Source organism: Typopeltis vanoorti, chromosome 7 (genome assembly GCF_054136105.1).
Source record: "Typopeltis vanoorti isolate ZY-2024b chromosome 7, IOZ_Tvanoo_1.0, whole genome shotgun sequence".
Classification (NCBI taxonomy): domain Eukaryota; kingdom Metazoa; phylum Arthropoda; class Arachnida; order Uropygi; family Thelyphonidae; genus Typopeltis; species Typopeltis vanoorti.
Window position 1 is genome coordinate 154294333 of NC_143555.1, and position 21481 is coordinate 154315813.

At 35.6% G+C, this 21481-nt stretch overlaps 1 protein-coding gene across 1 annotated transcript in view; it reads right to left on the reverse strand.

Annotated features, from left to right (window-relative positions):
- LOC150105227 (testis-expressed protein 2-like) overlaps nucleotides 1-21481 on the reverse strand; it is a 200413-nt gene that overhangs the window by 54371 nt on the left and 124561 nt on the right. Inside the window, exons 5-6 of the mRNA XM_090396204.1 lie at nucleotides 2197-2447; nucleotides 1811-1909 (exon numbers count right to left, since the gene is read on the reverse strand). Of these exons, the coding sequence (XP_090252330.1) occupies nucleotides 1811-1909; nucleotides 2197-2447 (350 nt within the window). The remainder of the gene's footprint in view (nucleotides 1-1810; nucleotides 1910-2196; nucleotides 2448-21481) is intronic.

Below are 21481 nucleotides of genomic sequence, written 5' to 3' on the forward strand. Positions count from 1 at the left end.
TAAACAATTAAGGTATAATAAAATATAAAGTAAATTCTAACATTAGTTTATAAACAACACTATAATTCACAGATGTTATCATTTGGTGGAGAGCATAGATTTTTATTGAGTCATTTAAATTTCATCATTATAATAACACTAATTATGGGTATAGACCATATTGGTCTATTCCGGTCTCATTATAAATCCAATATCCTTTTTTGAGGTCTACCCTGCCTTCTCTTTCCAATTGGCTTATATTTCAGTATTTGTTTAGGATATCGGGTGTTGGCCATTCGGTTTACATGTTCTATCCATTTTTGTTTATAATTGTTTAGTTTTTCTTCTATTGATTTTGTTTTTAGTTCTTTTAAAATGTCTTCATTCCTTTTTTGGTCTAATAATGTGTATTTTGCAGTTCTTCTCATAAATCTCATTTCACTTGTTTTTATTCTTTGTTTATTGCCCAAATTTCACTGCCATATAATAATGTGGGCATTGCTAAAGTATTAAATATTTGCAAGCGTGTTTCTTTTTGTACTAGATTTGGATTGAGTGTTCTATTTATCAGGCCTATAATCTGTAAAAATTTTCAAGTTTTTAATTTTATGCCTTTTTCTCCTTCATATGATATTTCATATCCAAGATAAAGTATTTATCTGTTCTTAAATTTTAACTCCACAATATAACATTTCTATGTTGGAAGTTTTTTCCCACTTGGTTAGACTATAATAAATTTAGTTTGATCCTTTATCCAAGTGTAAGCAAACAAAGTTTGTGCCTGAAGTATCTTCAGGACTGAGGTAACTCGTGGTAAAGGTGGACCAAGCGCTCTCATCACTCCTTGTCTCAGTATCTCTCATAATGCAAAGCACATCTCCTTGTGGAGATGTATAATGCTATGCATTAAGGGAAGGGCCACTATCAAGACCGGTTTCGACCTTTATTGAGGTCTCGTCAGTGGAGGGCAGACCCAGAAGTGGTGATACTAAGGCAGAAGCAATGGAGAAGTGATATTTACCTATACGAGTTGCCAAAAGGTGTACCACCTTATTTTTAAGGTGGTACAGGCGCAAACTTTGTTTGCTTACACTTGGATAAAGGATTAAACTAAATTTATTATAATCTAACCAAGTGGGAAAAAACTTCCAACATCTTTCTCTAAATCCAGAGTAATTTAATAATAAGGTGGTACACTTTTTGGCAACTCGTATAGGTAAATATAACTTCTCCATTGCTTCTGCCTTAGTATCACCACTCCTGGGTCTGGCTCCCACTTACGAGACCTCAATAAAGGTCGAAACCGGTCTGGGTAGTGGCCCAGACCTTCCCTTAATGCATAGCATTACACATGTCCGCAAGGAGATGTGCTTTGCATTATGGTAGATACTGAGAAAAGGAGTGATGAGAGCTTGGTCCGCCTTTACCACGAGTTACCTCAGTCCTGAAGATACTTCAGGATAAAGGCTTAAACTTGGATAAAGGATTCAACTAAATTTATTATAATATTTCTATAGTACAATATAACAACTAAGTCAAATGTCACTTTAAATAAATTATTGCAGTGTATGGATGGTGAAGGTATAGCGTGGGTCATCCCTGGAAGATGACTAATTGTTGTTCATGTGACATATACAGGTTTATTTCATGTGGAATAGACTACTAGCTATTCCTAGATGGTATTGGTTCATCTTCTGTAAATATGTTTGAGGAAAGATGGCATAAGTATTTAAATGAGCCCTCTCTCTCAACAAGTCCTTGGATTCCATGGAAGCGCACTCATAATAATAATAATATTCATGTTAAAATTACATAATAAAAATTAACTTACACTTCTTCACCAGTATGCTCTCCTAAATCTGGAAGACCAACATCCTCATCACTAGATGATTCAGCACTATCTTCTTCATCACTATTGTAGACATGAGACCTGCATATAGTTACAATAAAGTATTTAATCAATTCTGAAACAATAGCCATAATGAATATTAATAACAAATTGGTATTTATAATATCTGAAAGAAAATGCTTATAATTTGAGATAAAAGAATTATGTAATCAACATTATATATAGTTATCAATATTTTAGTGGTATATGAAACCTTTCTTCATTTAGAGATTTTTTACCTGTTTCAAAATGAAATAAAATACATATGGCATGAAAATTATAATAATTTATTTAAAATGTCGTTACTGAGACGAAACTTAGCTAAGCACCTGGCTGGGAGTACAGGTTTCTCTACTTTTTCTTTAAATGTTGTCATGGAAGTCATCTCCTGACTTTTCTTTAGTCGCATAAGATTTAATTTTGTTTCTAAAGTCATCTGAAAAGCTCCATTATATGAAATATCTAAATCCACCCAAAATCCTTTTTCATCCATTGTGGGCTCTGAGGTTCTGTGGATGACTGGGATTGTGTTTCCTAGATTGATGTCTGTTAAAGCAAGTTCTTCCATAAAGTATGGCAGCTGCAAATAGAGGAGAATACAGAAAGTAATAATAGTCATGTTTTTCCCCACCATAATATTTAAATATTCAAATTCACTGCATAAAAATTTAATAAGCAGATAATGCATAAATGAATAAATTCATATGGAATAAGAGAGAAATTAGTCGGCTAAATTAGCTGTATACAAGACAGTGTTCAAACCAGTTTTAACTTATGGATCTGAGAGCTGGGTCAGAAGTAAAACACTTGACCAAAGACTAGAGACCGCAGATATGAGAGTCCTGAGAAAGATTATAGACGTGAACAGATGGCATCAATGGCAATATCATATTAAAAACAAGGATATTAGGAAAGAACTTGATATTGTCAGCATCCAGGAATGCGTTAGCAGAGCTAATCTCAGGTGGTATGGTCACCTAAACAGAATGGGCGAGGAAAGATTAGCGAAACAAGTGTTCTCTGCCAGGTTGGCAGCAAAACGACCCAGAGGAAGACCAAGATATAGGTGGATTGATACGGTACAAAGTTCCTTAGACAATAGAAATATAAGATCTGATATGTTGGAATCTTGACAAGTAACAGACTGATTTGGAGGAAAATTGTAGATAGGAAGTTAGTAATGATATAATTTTTTCATGTAGTACTATCATATCCTGTACACCCCTTGTGGGTACATGGCAGGAATTGATGATGATGATGACAATGCATAAAATGAAGACTAACTAGTCTCTTATTCACCTGAGAGGTATTGAAAATCTTATATTCAATTTAATAAGAAAAATTGTATTTACATTAAAAATCAAGACAGACATAAACAATGAAGTGCAATTTCTTATCAGAAAGTGCTAAGAGAACATTCGAGAAAGACTCCTTATACTTTCCACATGGAAAGGAATCTAATCAGAGGTAGGGGTATGAATCACTATTTTCAATGCCAAGAATGTTAATTATTTGATAATTTCAATTATATTATTCATAAGAGCTTTATAAAACTATCAGTTTAAGTGATTAAACAAAAATTTAATATTCTATAATATTATCATTTCTGATATCTGTCCTAAAGAGGTGTAGAGAATATATCAGAGAACTACATAATTAAGTTTGCAAGTATCCCATCTACAATATCTTTCTCAAATTTTACATTTCAGTCTTCAATCAACTACTAACTGCATTAGTCCAAAGATCTTGGGGCTCCTCTGGATCAGCAGTAACTACTTTTCTACATTATTTTTTGATATGACTGTAATGTTATTTACATTATTTGTTCACTTCCCTAATTTTTCTCTGAACAGTCATATATTCAGTCTGTCGACTACTTCAAACCATCTTCAAGAGCCACAAGTTAATTAGATTTCAACATTGTCTTGTACACTGCTAGTGTAGTAACTAATTTCTCCCTTATTCTAAAATAGACTGCAATGAAAGACATTTGAAGACTTGTATAAAATTTTCAGCAAAGTATCAAAGGAATCTTGTTTTCATGGAATGATTGTATAAAGAGAGTTATGAAACCTTGCTACATTGTACTAATCTAAATAGGTGTGATGTACTAAAGTTTTCCCTTTCATAAGACATTGTGTTTTTTAACATGGCTTACTATAGCTAATATTATGAGGACTGTTCGATAAATCGGTGCAAAGTCTAAGAGATGGCACCACCAGTACGCATTGAGGTTATTTTTATTTGATGACAACTGTTGAAGGATCACACACACACAAAGTTTCAGTCAGATACAGCTATTACTCTGTGTTTGGAGTTCATTTGAATCAATCAAGTACTGTGATTTGTGAAAAATGGATGAGAAAGAATTTCGTATAGTGATTAAACATTACTTTTTGAAAGGAAAAATGGCTCAGGAAAAGCTAAGCTTGATAAACATTATGGTGAGTCTGCACCTTCGATTAGAATGGTTTATAAATGGTTTAGTAACTTTCGAAGTGCCCATATGAGCACAAGTAACGCTGAACGTTCCGAACGCCCTGTTGAGGTCACTACTACAGAAATTATTGAAAAAATCCGTGATATGGTGATGGATGATAGAAGAGCAAAGGTGTGTGAAATTGCTAAGGCTGTGGGCATCTCAAATGACTGCGTACATAATATTTTACATGAACATTTACATATGAGAAAACTATCTGCAAGATGGGTGCCACGTTTGCTCACACTGGATCAAAAGCGTCAACGTGTGTGAACTGTTGAAAGGACAGCTTGCAGCTGTTTCAACGAAATCCAACTCTCCAGATTTGGCTCCTTCAGACTACTATCTGTTTCCAAACATGAAAAAATGGCTGGCAGGAAAGAGACTTTCATCAAACGATGAGGTGATTGCAGAAACAACTGCCTATTTTGAAAAGTTGAGCAACTAATACTATATGGACGGGATCAAAAAATTCGAGCATCGTTGGACTAAGTGTATAGACCTAAAAGGAGACCATATTGAAAAATAAAAAATGTTTGTCCAAAAAAATTGTTTTCTTCATTTTTGCATGGACTTATTGAACAACCCTTGTGTGTGTGTATATATACATACACACATATGTATCAAAATATCATTAAGACATAATGTATCACATTCACATTGTTGATTTTTCAGTTATGTTGTGTTGTTTTGCTTTGATTCATTTAAAACATTTTTTATTGAAGATGAATGATACTTAGGCGAAAATTTAATACAAATGAATCTTTATTATTATTATTATTATTATTATTATTAATTTAATGGGCACTTCCAAGGAGTCCAGACTCTTTTTGGAAGACCCAAACTATCCACACTATCATATCGAATATCATGCAACTGATACAACATATACAACTGATTCTAGCAACCCATTCCATTTATTCACAACTTATCAAGCAAAAAATCTAGTTCTCACATCCCCTGCTAATTACACTTTTACTCAACTTCCAAGAATGACCTCTTGCTCTGCTCCTTCTAGTGCTGAATCATTTCCCCTGCATCAATCCTATAAAACTCTAAGTAACTTAAATGTTTCTATCTTATCTGCTCATTTTTGCCTATCAACCAACTTCTGCAGTCCACTCACACCCACAATTTATCCTCATAGGGAACACGGCACAGACCACTCACCATCTTGTTTGCTTGCCTTTCAATTCTCTACACAACTTTCTCATCCCCAAGAACCGCAGAAGATGAAACCTGAGCACAGTAAACCAGATATGGATGTATTAAAGCCTTATAAAGAGGAATAACAACTTCTTTATCTCTACTCGTTAGTGTGGTCTTCAACAGTCAAGTAATCTTATGACCTACCTTAGCAACACATCCTCTAAACTTCAACTGTCTACCAGCAGCTCTAAATGCCTAGCTTCATCCATTTCCTGAAGTAAGTTCCATCAATATGGTACACAGCTTGTAATCAATTTATCCTAACATGCATAACTTTACATTTCTTCACAATAAACTGACACCCTATTTAAATCATCCTGCAAGCTTGCTACATCAAGATTCAGTACTATGACCACTACTGTACAAATTAAACAGTAGTGGTCATAACACTGAACTTTGTGGCACACCACTAGTCACATGTTTTAGTCTGGATTCTGCTCCTCTATATACCACTATCTGATATCTGTCCAGCATCTGCCCACTTATCCAAATAACCAGAGTCATATCCATCCCCATGTATTCTAATTTGCATAAAAGAATTCCATGTGGTAATCAGACAAATGTCTTTGCAAAATCCAACAGATCATTGTGTAGCTATTTCCTTTATCCAACTCAGGTGTTACTCTATTATATAAAGTTAGTAAATTAATAAAATTTGGAGAAAAGAGCAAAGCTAATAATAATGGCAAATATCTGTTGGATTTCTGCTCAGGACATGGACTGGTTATTACTAACACCATGTTCCAACATAAAAATGTACACAAATTCACATGGAGAGAAGAGGCTAGGAATAAGAAAAGTCTCATTGACTATGTTATTGTTGATAGTGATGTTTTCTCCCTGGTGCAGGACACCAGAGTGTACAGAGGATTTGAAATTGGAAGTGATCACTATTTAGTCTTGAGCAGGATAAAATTGAATTTCATATTGAAAAGAATAACATGTAAGAAAGTTTTAAAGCGAATAAAAGTTGAGAAGCTCTCAGATGTCAACTGTAGACTAAAATACAGAAAGATTATTGAAAAGAAAATGAAAGAGTTTGAGAACAGGAATCAAACCTTGGAGATTCAGTGGCAAACTCTGAAGAAAACATTGATTGATTCTGCCAGCGAGGCATGTGGTGAGGTTGTGTGCAAGGATAAAAAAATCAGAACTCCCTCGTGGACACAGGAAGTTAAAGAGGCAGTGAAGGAAAAGAAGAAAGCATATCAAAAGTTCCTGGCAAATAAGTCCGCTTTTACTCTTACAGAATACAGAGACAAATGTAAGAAATCTAAACAGTGTGTAAACTAGCTAAACAAAAGTCATGGGAGGACTTTGGCAAGAATATAGAAAATAAATATCAAGAAGGTGGCAAAATATTCTGGAGGTTGTTGAAGAAGCTTAGGAATGGAGGAAAGAGTGCTGTAAAAGGAATTAGAGATGATAAAGGTGACATGAAAACAGGAGAAAAAGATATCCTTGAATTATGGAGTAATTACTTTGAAAAACTGCTAAATGAAACAAGCAGTGATGACAGAACAGTGATAAAAAACACTGACCAGGCATGCAGTCAGGAATACATATGCATACTAAGTAGAAAAAGCCATCAAAGGCTTGAAATGTGGAAAGGCTGCAGGAGTAGATGATATTCGACCAGAAATGCTGAAGTATGGTGATATAAAAGTCTTACAGTGGCTGTACTGCATAGTTCAGAAAGCCTGGACAGAGGGACGAATTCCCGATGATTGGAGTAGAGCTCTCATAGTACCCATATATAAAAAGGGAAATAAAACTGAATGTGAGAATTACATAGGTATTTCCCTACTGAGTGTTCCTGGCAAGATCTATGCAAGTATACTTGAGAAACGGTTGAGAAGAATTGTGGAAGAAAAGCTTGGTGAAGAACAAGCTGGATTCAGGCCAAATAGAGGCTGTCAGGATCAGATCTTCACTTTATGACAAACAGTCGAGAAAGCATGGGAATATAACAAAGATCTGTATTTAAGTTTTGTCGATTTGGAAAAGGCATATAACAAGGTGCCAAGAGAGAAGCTATTCAATACGCTGCAGTTATATGGTGTCAATGGGGCACTATATCAAGCAATACTTAGTCTTTATTTGAGTTGTAAGTCAGCAGTTAGAATTGAAGGAAGTACAGGAAGATGGTTTAATGTTAAATCTGGTGTGAGACAAGGATGTACATTATCCCCTCTGTTATTCATTATCTATATGGATCACATTATGAAGGAAAGTGGTATTAAACCTGATATAAAAATTGGAGGTGTTAATCTCAGCTCTTTGCTTTATGCGGATGATGTTATACTTCTAAATAAATCCGCTACAAGTCTGCAAGATTCTCTGACTAAATTCAATTGCTGTTGTAATAGATATGGTATGAAGGTCAGCAATAAAAAGACAAAGACAATGAAAATAGGCAGAATCATTGAAAATGTCAACTCTGTTGTGAATGGAGAACCTGTGGAACAAGTAAAACATTTCAGCTACTTAGGCACGATTTTTACTGAAGATGGTAAATTAAATATAGAAATAGACAACAGAATCAGCAAAGCTGGTATGGTGGGAAGTCAATTGAATAAATTCATATGGAATAAGAGAGAAATTAGTTGGAACACTAAATTAGCTGTATACAAGACAGTGTTCAAACCAGTTTTAACTTATGGATCTGAGAGCTGGGTCAGAAGTAAAACATTTGACCAAAGACTAGAGACCGCAGATATGAGAGTCCTGAGAAAGATTATAGGCGTGAACAGATGGCATCAATGGCAATATCATATTAAAAATGAGGATATTAGGAAAGAACTTGACATTGTCAGCATTCAAGAATGCATTAGCAGAGCTAATCTCAGGTGGTATGGTCACTTAAACAGAATGAGCGAGGAAAGATTAGCAAAACAAGTGTTCTCTGCCAGGTTGGCAGAAAAACGACCCAGAGGAAGACCAAGATATAGGTGGATTGATATGATAAAGAGTGCCTTAGAATATAGAAATATAAGATCTGATAATGTTGGAGTCTTGACAAGTAACAGACTGATTTGGAGGAAAATTGTAGATAGGAAGTTAGTAATGATGTAATTTTTTCATGTAGTACTGTCATATCCTGTACACCCCTTGAGGGTACATGGCAGGAATTTGATGATGATGATGATGAGTAAATTACTAAATCATGACCTAGCCTTTACAAAACCATGTTGACTATCATACAGTATCATATTTTTTGATACTGTATGTAAAAATTGGTCAAAAAGAGATTTCTAGAATGGATAAATATCCATTCTAGAAATCTCTTTTTGACCAATTTTTCCAGTATATTTTTACCACCACTCCTGAGACAGTGACTGGTCTATAATTTGCTACTGCAGTCTCAGAATCTCCCTTATGCAAGAGCATTATGTTGCCCTCTTTCCACTCCCTAGGAACACTACCAGAGCTGAGGCTTAAATTAAATAGCTTAGAGGCATTGCCAGTTCCCTTGCACATTCCTGCAAAAAGCGAGCTGATATCCCATCTAATCGAATGACTTTATGCGTGGGTTATGTATGACGAGTGGTGTGGAATTTGTGGACGTGTGGAGTGAGTTTGATGGGCGAAAGGATCTATATAAGATGGATGGCTTGCATTTGAATGGTTACGGTGTAAGAAGAACTGAGAAACTGTTGCTGAATGTAGTGGATGTGCAAATTCAGGAAAACTAGATTTGTTAAGGGGGGGGGGGGGAGTAGATATACAGTCCTTAGGGAGGCAGTTGAATGTAAGAATGAATATAATATGCTAGAGCAAATAAGGACAACAAACCAGAGTGGGATAGTTAATATAAGGCATCAAGGTAGGGTTCGGGCTAATGGGGGTCTTAAATTCATGTACACTAATACTAGGAGTATTAAGAACAAGAAGGAAGGGCTTTTGGCCATGGTTGGCACTTCCAGACCACAGGTTATTGGTATTAGTGAAACATGGCTGACTGTAGATGATATAGCTAGTGAGATTGAATGTGATGGGTATAGTGTGTTCAGGAATGATAGAGAGAATAAAATGGGGGGGGGGGAGTATTGTTGATGATAGCTGATGAGCTACAGCCAAGGAGAATAGAAGTTGAATTGCAGGATAGAGAAAAGAGCACATTTGAGGCCATTTGGTGTGAGATTGTGGCTAGCAGAACTAAATATACAATTGGGTGCTGCTATAGACCAGGTGATGGAAAAGATGGTGGTGACAGTATGCACAAGCAAATAGAAGAAATGAGTGGAAGGAGGGTGATTATTATGGGAGATTTCAAGTATGGCTGCATTGATTGGAGTGAGGAGAGGACACACGGGAGGAAGGAATCGGATTTTATGCGGTTATTAAGGGATAACTATCTGCGACAGCATGTAATGGAAAATACTAGGGGTCAGAGAGTGCTTGACCTAGTAATTACATCTGAGGATTTGGCTGTAACAAATATGACCACATTGCCACCAATTGGTGAGAGTGATCATAGGGTCTTGACTTGGGAGGTGGCTAGAGGTGTAGAATTTTCAATTAAGACAGGGTACATGTGGAATTATCGGGCTGGAAAGTATGACAAGCTTAGGAGTTTGATTGGTTCAGTGCCATGGCATGTACAACTGCAAGGACTAGAAGTTGATAGTGCATGGGAGGTAGTTCAGAAGTGCTTGCATGAAGCAATGGCTGACTGTATACCTAGAGTCCGAATAATAAATCAAGTAGGGGTTAAATGGATGAATAACACCATTAAGCTTGAGCTGCAAAAAAAGAAACAACTATGGAGGGAATTTAAGGAGAAAGGTGACCGGCAGGCACATGAACGGTATAAAGCGCAGGCCAGAAGGGTGACGAGTGTGGTAAGAAAAGCAAAAAAGGATTACGAAAGAACATTGGCCATGCAGGCTAAAGAGAATCCTAAACAGTTTTTTAGATATGCAGCAAGTAAAAGGAAAAATGTACATGGCAGAATGATTTTAAAGAATGCCGATAATAGGGAGGTAACTGAATCAGTTGAGATAGTTGAGTTACTGAGTGAGCACTTTGCAAGAATATATCATCCAGGTGGTGACATTGCAGAAACGAATAAATCAGTAGATTATACGGGAATTGTGGTGAATGAAGTGGAGGTGAGTAGTCTATTGCATAACCTCAATGTCAATACATCTGTGGGATTGGATGGTATACCAGCTCGTGTAGTATGAGAAGCAGCTAAAGAATTGTCAGTATCCTTGACCATTTTGTTTAATTTGAGTCTCGGGTCTGGGTTAGTCCTGAGCGAGTGGAAGGAGAGGAAAATAGTTCCTCTGCATAAAGGTGGTTCCAAGACTGCTGTTGTAAATTACCGACCAATTAGCATATCAGGAATCATTGTCAAGGTCTTAGAGAAATTAATCAAGAAAAGAACACAGGATTGGATAGATGAAAATGGGATATTGTATGGGGGACAACATGGTTTTGTGAAGGGTAGATCATGCCTCAGTAACTTGCTCACGTTTTATAACACAGTGACGGCTGAGCTGGATAGGGGTAGTGGGTTTACAGTGATACTACTGGACCTTTCCAAGGCCTTTGATAGGATACCACATGGCACCCTAATCAGTAAACTGGAGCAGATGGGGATGGATATAGGTTTGGTGAGATGGATAGGAGGGTGGTTGAAGGAGAGATACCAGAGAGTGGTTTATTCAGGAGTGGAGTCAAAAAGACGTCTTGTGACTAGTGGAGTGCCGCAGGGCTCTGTTCTTGGACCACTGCTTTTCAATTTGTTCATCAATGATATTGCAAAGGATTTGAGAGGAAGTGTTCACTTGTTTGCTGATGATGCAAAGTTGGGTAGAGCAATTGTGAGTGCACAGGATGTCCAAATTTTACAGGATGATTTGGATAGTTTGGAGGACTGGGCTAGGAAAAATGGATGTCAGTTTAATGTGGCAAAGTGTAAGGTTATGCACTTTGGGGTGAAAAGAATAGCAGCAGTATATCGCATTGATGGAACCGTACTCCAGGAGATTGATGAGGCCAGGGATTTGGGAGTGCTGGTGGATAGGGAGTTGAAGTTTAGGGGGCACATTGCAAAAGTGACTAAAACAGCTCACCAAATCACTTGGCTTCTGAAAAATACTTTAACATGCAGAGACGAACAAGTTGTTGTTCCTCTGTATCGAGCCTTGATAAGACCCCATCTGGACTTCTGTGCCCAGCTATGGGCACCAGGGTTTCTTCGTGATGGGGAGGAAGTGGAGAGGGTCCAGAGACGAGTGACCAAGATGATAGCAGGTCTGTGGAATGAACCTTATGAGAATAGGTTGAAGATTTGTGGGTTGCAGAAATTGGACGAAAGGCGAAGGAGGGGTGATATGATTGAGACATTCAAATTACTGAAGGGTTTTTATAAGATTGATCCAGAAGATATTTTTGAAAATATGACTGGTGGTGGGAGGACTAGGGGCCATGTATGGAAGCTGGGCAAGAGCGTGGTTGACAAGGGTGTTAGAGCTAGGTTTTTTACTTGGAGAGTGGTGAATGCATGGTCCCTAGTCCTCCCACCACCAGTCATATTTTCAAAAATATCTTCTGGATCAATCTTATAAAAACCCTTCAGTAATTTGAATGTCTCAATCACATCACCCCTCCTTCGCGTATCGTACTATTTCTGCAACCCACAAATCTTCAACCTATTCTCATAAGGTTCATTCCACAGCAGACCTGCTATCATCTTGGTCACTCGTCTCTGGACCCTCTCCACTTCCTCCCCATCACTTTGGAATACTGCAATTACACCATGTAATTGCAGTATTCCAAAGAACTTTTCTCATTTTATAACATTCATTCATCCTGTTTACTTCTTCTTGGCTTCGAGTATTAGGCAATTGTTTGCCTGTAACGTTTTCAAGGGTTTAAAAAGACTTCCACCCATTTCTTCCTAGGTCTTCCTCTTGATCGGTGTCCCTTTGGTTTATATTTCCAGGTAGTATTTTGCCATCTGTCCTCATTCATTCTTTCTACGTGGTTTTTCCAGTTCTTTCTATAGTTTGTGATGTCTTCTGTTATGCTAATTATGGATGATTGTTTTCTTATTTCTTCATTTCTTATCTTGTCTATTCTTTTATAGCCTGCGAGCGGTCTTAGGAACTTCATTTCTGTAGCTTCCACTTGTCTTTTATCTCATTCTTCCCAAGTCCAGATTTCACTGCCATATTTCAGAATTGGTTTGGCTATTATTTTATATAGTTTTATTTGGGTTGTTCTAGACATATATTTATTGAAGTGTCTGTTCAAAGTTCCAATGACTGCTAGGAATTTTTACTTTTTATATGCAAAGTCGATTTCTCCATTGGAACATGTAATTTCCTAAATATTTAAATTTGTTCACTTGTTCTATTACTTTGTTGTGGATGATTAGTTAGCATCTTTTAATTTCTTTACTTAGAATGCTATTAATTTTGTTTTATTTATTGAGATTTTCATGTCATACTGTTCTATTGTTTTGTTCAATACACAGATTTTTATGTAATTGGTCTTCATTTTCAGCAAAAATAACTTGATCATTAGCATACCAAAGGCCGATTAATTCTTTATTTCCTATTTTAATCCCTGTGATTTTGTGTTTCCTCCACTCTCTCTTGAAATTTTTTCCATATATATCCAAAACCTACTCATAACAACCTAAAATATCCAGGTGTATATAAATTATGGTGCGATTGCAATATCCCTTATTTTGGACAAACTAACAAATCTATTGAACAACGTATAGAAGAGCATAAGAGAGACAGCTCTTACAAAAGATCTCATGCAACTGCGTTATCCAGTCATGTTCTGTTTTCAAATAATCCTAATGATGATCAACAAAGCCACTCCGTTTGCTGGGATAGATCAGAAAATAACTTTCGCTGTAATGATGAGTTTGAGAGGAAAATTGTAGAATCAAGGGAAATCCTGCTGAACCCTGTCCATTTAAACAACAATTTGAGTTATAACATCCCAGATAGCCATGCTGCAGTTATTCAATATTGGCGTTCACGTGAGCCTGCACGCACACTTGCAATAAACAATGGCACGCCTGTTAGAATGTGAAAAAATACGTTTTTTATGTATCAATTATGTGTGGCAATTTTTACCTGTAATTTCCAGTTTGTTTTGATACTTCAATGTTTATTATTATTCTTGTCCTTTAAGAATACCTGAGGAAGGCTATTATAAGCCGAAACTAGTCGTATTATTCTTATTAAAATCTTTATATAAGTTATCTCGGTTTTTAGTCATTAAATCTATTTTTTAAAATGTACCACAACAACCGAGTAAAAGCTGATTATCACACACACACACACATATATATATATATATATATATATATTGAAGAGAATTAGTGATAATCCACTTCCTTGAATGAGCATGTATTTAATAAGGATATTTCTCTCTAGTTTCCGCAGTCCTTTCTGTTTCTTTTTTTGAATATGTTTATGACTATTGCTGTCTTCCATTCTTGTGGGATGTTTCCTTCTTCCCATATTCTGTTTAGGAATTTAATTAAACAACAGGTTAAACAATAGAACCATGGGAAATGAAATAAAATATAAAAGAATCAGAGCAATAACAAGAAGAGAAACCAGGAAAATCAGAAGATAATCTACCAAATTTAAATACATATTCTTGTGATGCTAAATACCCTATTTGATAACTTATTGCCAGGTTTTAGATTACACAATTTTTCTTAATCACTTCAAGTACATTTGTATAATCTTATATGGAATACCCACCATTAAAATGAAAGGATATGCAATGAACTACCAAGAAGTCCTTATGAAAGTTTCAGAGCAGCAATATTTTTAGCCTAGGATATGATGATTCATGAGATAATTTAAAATGCACCATAGTGAGCTACATTACTATGGTGCATTTTATGACATCAAACCTTAAATTATTTGTAGAGTAGATTTCTTTCTTTCTTTTTTTTTTTTTTTTTTTAAAGTGAATCCTTATTAAAGTATCCTGTAGTACTTTAGTCCTGTGGATGCATTATAGATCAAGCAATCCAGAAACTGCTGTTTTAAAGACCTGTATTTGATACTTTTCAAGCCACTTCAAGTGTTCAAAAAGCAGGGTAGCAGTCTCAATAGATGATTTCCTAAGTCAAGGAAATCATCTATTAGGCTGTGAGTTTCAATTTCACAATGTGGAAACAAACTCACAGCCTACTAGCTGGGGAGAGGTAAAGTATCCACTTGACCATTTAGGCAGCTGAATGCATTTCTTTTTAATTAATCTAAACAGCACAAAATCATGGGCAGAAGAGATAACGAAGTGTAATAACTCTGGATGGATAATCAAGCCTCATCTTCCTGTAGGACAACTCACTACTAATATCTACTCAAAAACAATGGATGAATGAAGATGAGTTTGCAATTTGGTAATTGTCAGTCAAGTATTCTGTATGGAGTGAAACTACATACACATTGTGATGGTACAACATAGTCAATTATTATTCCAGCTGGGGGGGTATTGCCAACAATGCAGAAAACAAAAAAGTCAGGTACTGGAATAAACACAAACCTTTCTTTTAGTGCTGCAAGGTGATCAGCATTCATTTTAGAAATTATGGACTTTACAACGTATTTTAATTTCCCGACGTTTCGACCTTCATATGAAGGTCATCATCATCTGGAGTATATACAAGTATACAAGGACAAGATGAGTTACATTTCACACAGAGCTAACGAAACAATGATTTGATTGCTGGTTATTCTACTGGCATGACCTCTAGTGAAAAAAAAAAAAAATATATATATATATACAGAAAAAATTTAAAATTAATTAAATATTTAGAAACTACATCAAAGCTAAATTCTATTTAAGATAACATGGGAGAAACATTCTTTCATATAGATAGTTTTCTTACAGTAACAATGATATCCTATTTTTTATCATGACAATTGTTATATTAGATTTAAGATTCTGAATTAATTACAGTCCTGTTTATAGTTAGCTCTTAGTGAGAAAGGTTCTGTGGGTAGAATATGTGCCTTCCACATGCTTGGGATTTTTAGACCATCATCATTATTTAGGTGGTTGATAAGAATCTCACAGTCTTCCTTAAATTTGCATTCATACCATGTTTTGGTGTGATGTAAAACAATTGGTGCTTTTCCAGTCAATTCACAATGTAAAGTGTTCAAGGCATGATCAGAAAGGCCACCTTCACCATAGTTATTATATTTAACGTGCTGTTTATGTTCCTTTTGTCTGATAGGAATTGTGCATCCTGTTTCCCCTATATATGGTACATTACAGGTGCAATAAATACGGTATTCTCCAGAGTGAATTTATAGATGAACCCCTCAAGTATAGCTAACAGAAAACTTTAAAAAGACAAAAATCATGATAATTTCAAGAGAAAAGAAAATACCAAAAATATGCATGAATATAAAAGGAAATAAATTAGAATAGGTGCAAAAATACATATACCTCGGACACTTGATCACAGAGAATGGCAGGACAGAAGATGAAATTAGAAAAAGGATTGAAATTGCAAGGTCAACTTTCAACAGGATGAAAAATCTACTAACATCGAGAGAATTAAATCTGAAAACAAGACTAAGAATCTCCAAATGCTACATATGGTCTACATTATTATATGGAGTAGAGACATGGACATTCTCCAATCTGAATGTGAAAAAACTGGACGCCTTTGAAATGTGGATGCTACAAAGAATTATGAGAATATCATGGAAAGACAAAAAGACAAATGAAGAGGTACTAGAGATGGCAGGCGTAAACATGAGCCTGATGAAAGAAATTAAAAAGAGAAAAGTCAGATATTTTGGACATATTCTGAGACATAACTGCCTACAAAGGACACTTCTCAAAGGAACTGTTGAGGGAAAGAGAAAGAGAGAAAGACAAAGACTGGAGTGGATGAAAAATATAGAAGACTGGACCTATCTCTCATATGAGGAATGCAGCAGAGAGGCGCAGAATAGGACATGGTGGAGACACATGGTAGTCGATCTCCTGTAGGGAGAAGACACCTGACAGGACTCCAGGGTGGGCCAGCAGAGGGAGTGGGTCTTTGGATGACTTAAGTAAGCTTTTTAATTTTGCAGGAGGTTTAAAGGTGGCTCTGAGATTGTACTTTGTAGTATTCTGTTTATTTTATTTGATGTCCCTTTAACCATGTCGCCATCAATATGCATAAAATACACCACTCCTCTACACTTCGTATCCATCATATATTTCAATGTAATATCAATGGTATTACAATTTTAATATGCATTTTGCATCCATGGTAACCTCAATATATATACGTCATGGCTGGTTGGATGGTTAATGTAAGGAATGGTTATAGTTTTACTGTAGTCTGGTTTATATTTATTTTTTATTGAGGTCTTGTAGAGAATTTTGTTAATAGTGTTTTGGCTGTAACCATTTTTTAGAAAAGTATTGCTGATAACTTTAAATTCATGTTTCAGTGTTTGTTCATTGGAGCAGATCTTCAAAGCCCTGTTTTTTAGAGTATTAATGCACCTAGTTTTTGTGTTGGGTGGTGGTGGTGGTAGGAATTTATGTATACAGTCAACCCTCCTATAACGCGATTAATTCGTACCGCATTATATGGAAACTGTGTTATAAGAAACTCAGATTTAACGTGCAAACCAGGTTAATTCGTGCCACATTATATGGAAACTCAGAATTAGTACGAATCAGATTGATTCGTACCGCGTTATATGGGAACCACCCTTTAAACGATTTAAAATTTGGATTTTGTCCTCAAGAGATATAAACTTTCTTTTTAACTGTTTTCTTGTTTCTTTTGTGTCTGACATTATGCAAACCTGGGGTTAACAATTATTTTATTATTATTATATTACAACAAATAAAAAATATTACCTACAGTATTGTGTAATGTTGTCCAATTACGATAATACAAATTAAGCGAGCAAAAGGCACTTTATTGAACACTAATCGTGATATGTACGTCTGCATGGATTTACAGACAGTTTCCTACTAAGTCGCACTTAAAATTGATGACAAAGTGGGTGGTTGCAACAGTGAAAGTTCGGCAGCGCTATTGGATAAAAAAATTCATGCAAATACGCAACAGCCAATCATACGGTCTATTTTAAGCATTAAAACAGAGCACTGTGAACAATCTCGCATCGTTTCTTCGCTTATAGGGGAATTCCCTGATAACTGAAATTGGAAAATGGTGATGTACCTTCACCAAAAAGAAGGGAATTCCCTGTTAATTTCAACTGTAAAAATTTAACACATAGATAAATTCATGCTATAGAGAATCTTCTTAAACCAATTAAGTTGATGGAATGTTGTTGAACGGAAACTGCGTTATAGGAGGGCTTTCATAATTTTGGCTCCGCGTTATATGGAAACTGTATTATAAGAGTACCGCATTACAGAAGGGTTGACTGTATATATATATATATATATATAATATATAGGCCAGTATGTGTTGGTTTCTGGTAAACAGTGAAGGAATGTTTACAATCTCAATTTGCAATCTGTTTTTCAATCTCAATTGTGAACTGTATGCACTTGTGTTGTTTGTTTAGGTGGCTAGTGTCTAGTGGCCAGATCGCGAAAACATCGTCAATGTATCTAAGCCAGACTTTGGGTTTTAAAGGAGAGGAATCTAGAGCATGTTGCTCAAAATGTTCCATATAAAAGTTAGCAATAGGAGGGGGGGGGATAATCACGAGCCTATGGCTGTGCCTTCTTTTTATAGGTAGAAAGCGTTTTGCCATACAAAATAATTAGAACGTAATACAGGTGCAAAGATATCTGGAGGGAATTTGTCCTGTAAAAGAAGGATTGTGTCATTGATTGGAACATTCATAAAGCAGGCAGAGACGTCAAAACTGACTAATAAATCATCTCTTTCTAAAGTAATATATTTGATTATGTTTATGAAGTGTTGTGTGTTTCTGATATAAGAGGGGGAATAACTTACCAACTCCTTGCACGTTGTTGCTAATTTCTTGGCTAGGTGATAATTCGGGCTGTACCTTTGACTATCGGCCGAAGTGGTGTGTTTTGTTTGTGTATCTTTGGTAGACCGTAAATTCTCGGGGAACAAGCGTAGTGCGGAAGTAATTTTTTGACTGTATCTTCAAGCCATGTAGTAAATGATCTAAGTAGTTTCTCTTATTTCTTTTTTATTCTATTGGTCAGGTCGTAGTTAACAAGTTGGTATGTACTATTGTCTGAGACTAGCAGATTCATTTTTTCTAAATATGTGGTTCAATTTAGAATAATGGTGGCACTTCCTTTATCGACTCTAGTTATTATGATGTTCGGATTTGATTTTAATGATCTCACCACTGTTAATACATGTTTCGTTAAGTTGCTTGTTATTGTTTTCTTATAATTTATATTTAAAATGTTGGCAGTTTCTAAACATATTTTATCTGCTATGTTATTTGGGATGAATCTTAAGCCTCTTACAATATTACAAATAAAATTCCGTTTGTTCATTAATACTCTAAAAAACAGGGCTTTGAAGATCTGCTCCAATGAACAAGCACTGAAAGACGAATTTAAAATTATCAGCAATACTTTTCTAAAAAATGGTTACATTTTTTAGAAAAGCCAAAGCACTATTAACAAAATTCTCTACAAGACCTCAATAAAAAAACAAAGATAAACCAGACTACAATAAAACTATAACCATTCCTTACGTTAAAGGGACATCAGATAAAATAAACAGAATATTACAGAAATACAACCTCAAAGCCACCTTTAAACCTCCTGCAAAATTAAAAAGCTTACTCAACTCATTCAAAGATCCACTCCCTCTGCTGGCCCACCCTGGAGTGTACCGTATTTATTGCACCTGTAATCTACCATATATAGTAGAAACAGGATGCACAATTCCTATCATACAAAAGGAATATAAACAATACATTAAATGTAATAACTATGGTGAAGGTGGCCTTTCTGATCATGTCCTGAACACTTCACATAGAATTGACTGGAAAAGCACCAATTTTTTATATCACACCAAAACATGGTATGAACACAAATTTAAAGAAGACTGTGAGATTCTTATCAATCACCCCAATCTGAACAATAATGATGGTCTAAAAAATCCCAAGCATATGGAAGGCACATATTCTACCTACGGAACCTTTCTCTCTAAGAGTTAACTATAAACAGGACTGCAGATAATCCAGAATCCTAAATCTAATATAACAATTGTTATGTTAAAAATAGGACATCATTGTTAATGTAAGAAAACTATTTATATGAAAGAATATTTCTCCCATGTTATCTTAAATAGAATTTAGCTTTGATGTAGTTTCTAAATATTTAATTAATTTTTAATTTTATCAGTATATTTTTTTTTCTCTAGAGGTCATGCCAGTAGAATAACCGGTGATCAATCATTGAATTATATTAATTCGATGAGTTATTATATTAAATGTGAAATGTAACTCAGCTTGTCCTTGTATATTTGTATATACTCCAGATGATGACCTTAATATGAAGGTCGAAACGTTGGGAAATTAAAATAGTTATTTATAACACGTTTGTAAAGTCCATAATTTCTAAAATGAGTACTCTGCCAGTGACTTACACCTTAACAGAGTAGCACTTGTCTAAGTAATAGAACTGCAAAATCTCTACATGGATATTGGCCCATAAATGACAGAATCATAACAGCTAAAATAACTGCATAACCATTCAATTTGTATATTATCCAAGCATATGCGCTAACCCAAGACCGCCCAGATGAAGAGTTGGCAAAGTTTTATGAAGACATCCAAAATGCAATATAACCTTAGGCCCCAACAAAATGGTAGGGTAGACCACAGGAAGGGAGTTTATCCCTGAGTGAACATACCTCTGATGAACGGAGCTCTGACGAAAGGAACTTAACCTGGGATGCATCTCGGACAGCTAACCGAGGTGCAAAAGAAGGCATAAGTAGGGCAAATAGGAGAAGGAGACTTAGAAAGAAAAAACACAGTCAGGATAAAGCACATAGCAGAATTCAGTGCCTACAATTTACCAGGTGTTTCTTCAACAAGCAGCAGGTTCATGAAGGAATGAGGGGAGAAAGAATAGAAAGTATATCAGTTGACAGGAAGGAATCCAAGTGGATGAGTTACACCAATACAAAGCTAAATGACAATGCTGTTAAAAACAAGGGCACACTTTACTTTTATAATCTGGGGAATCCACAGCATGAAGAGTGGATAAGGAGCAGGAAATCCTTGACAAAATTGGAACCCCGGATGTAAGAAAAATTTTATGAAAATTTTTTAAGGAGGGAGGGAGCCTTTGTTAAATTTGTGATCCTTGTAAACTTCATAAGAGAATTTACTTGATCACAATTTAACAAGTAGAAACCTTATTAAGAAAATTGTGCTTGCTTCTGAGTATAATATGAAATAAATATATTTGAAAGAAATAATTGTTAACTCTCATAAGAACATTAATTGTATAACAATAGAAAAATAAGATAATGTACAGTAATTAGTCATAGGATTTTGTATGTGAGATGCTAATTTTTGCACTTGAAATAAGAGATTAAAGATTCGAGTTAATTCTTAGAAAATTTTGGAAAGGGGATTACTTTAGTATAGATGACATAGAGGTTAGCTTAAACAAAAACCAAAGCTCAAGGTCATAATTCCCGAATTGAGACTTCGTCACGTGTTAGTTGTGTGCACACAGACCGCATGATGTTTTGGCAGAAAAACGACACTCTAATTGGTCAGTGAAATCGACTCCAGTAAGGGTGGGGGGAAAGAAATTGAAGAAGGTGCCAGTGGGGTCATCGTATAAAAGGGTTAGGAACCCCCCCCCCCCACGAGGCTTTTTCTCCCTGAGAGTTTTTCTTCACGAGTCTTCATAGAGGTCTCATGGGGTTTTCCTGAGTGACGGGTTAGGAGTTTTCTCCGTTCGACACAATAAGGAAACAA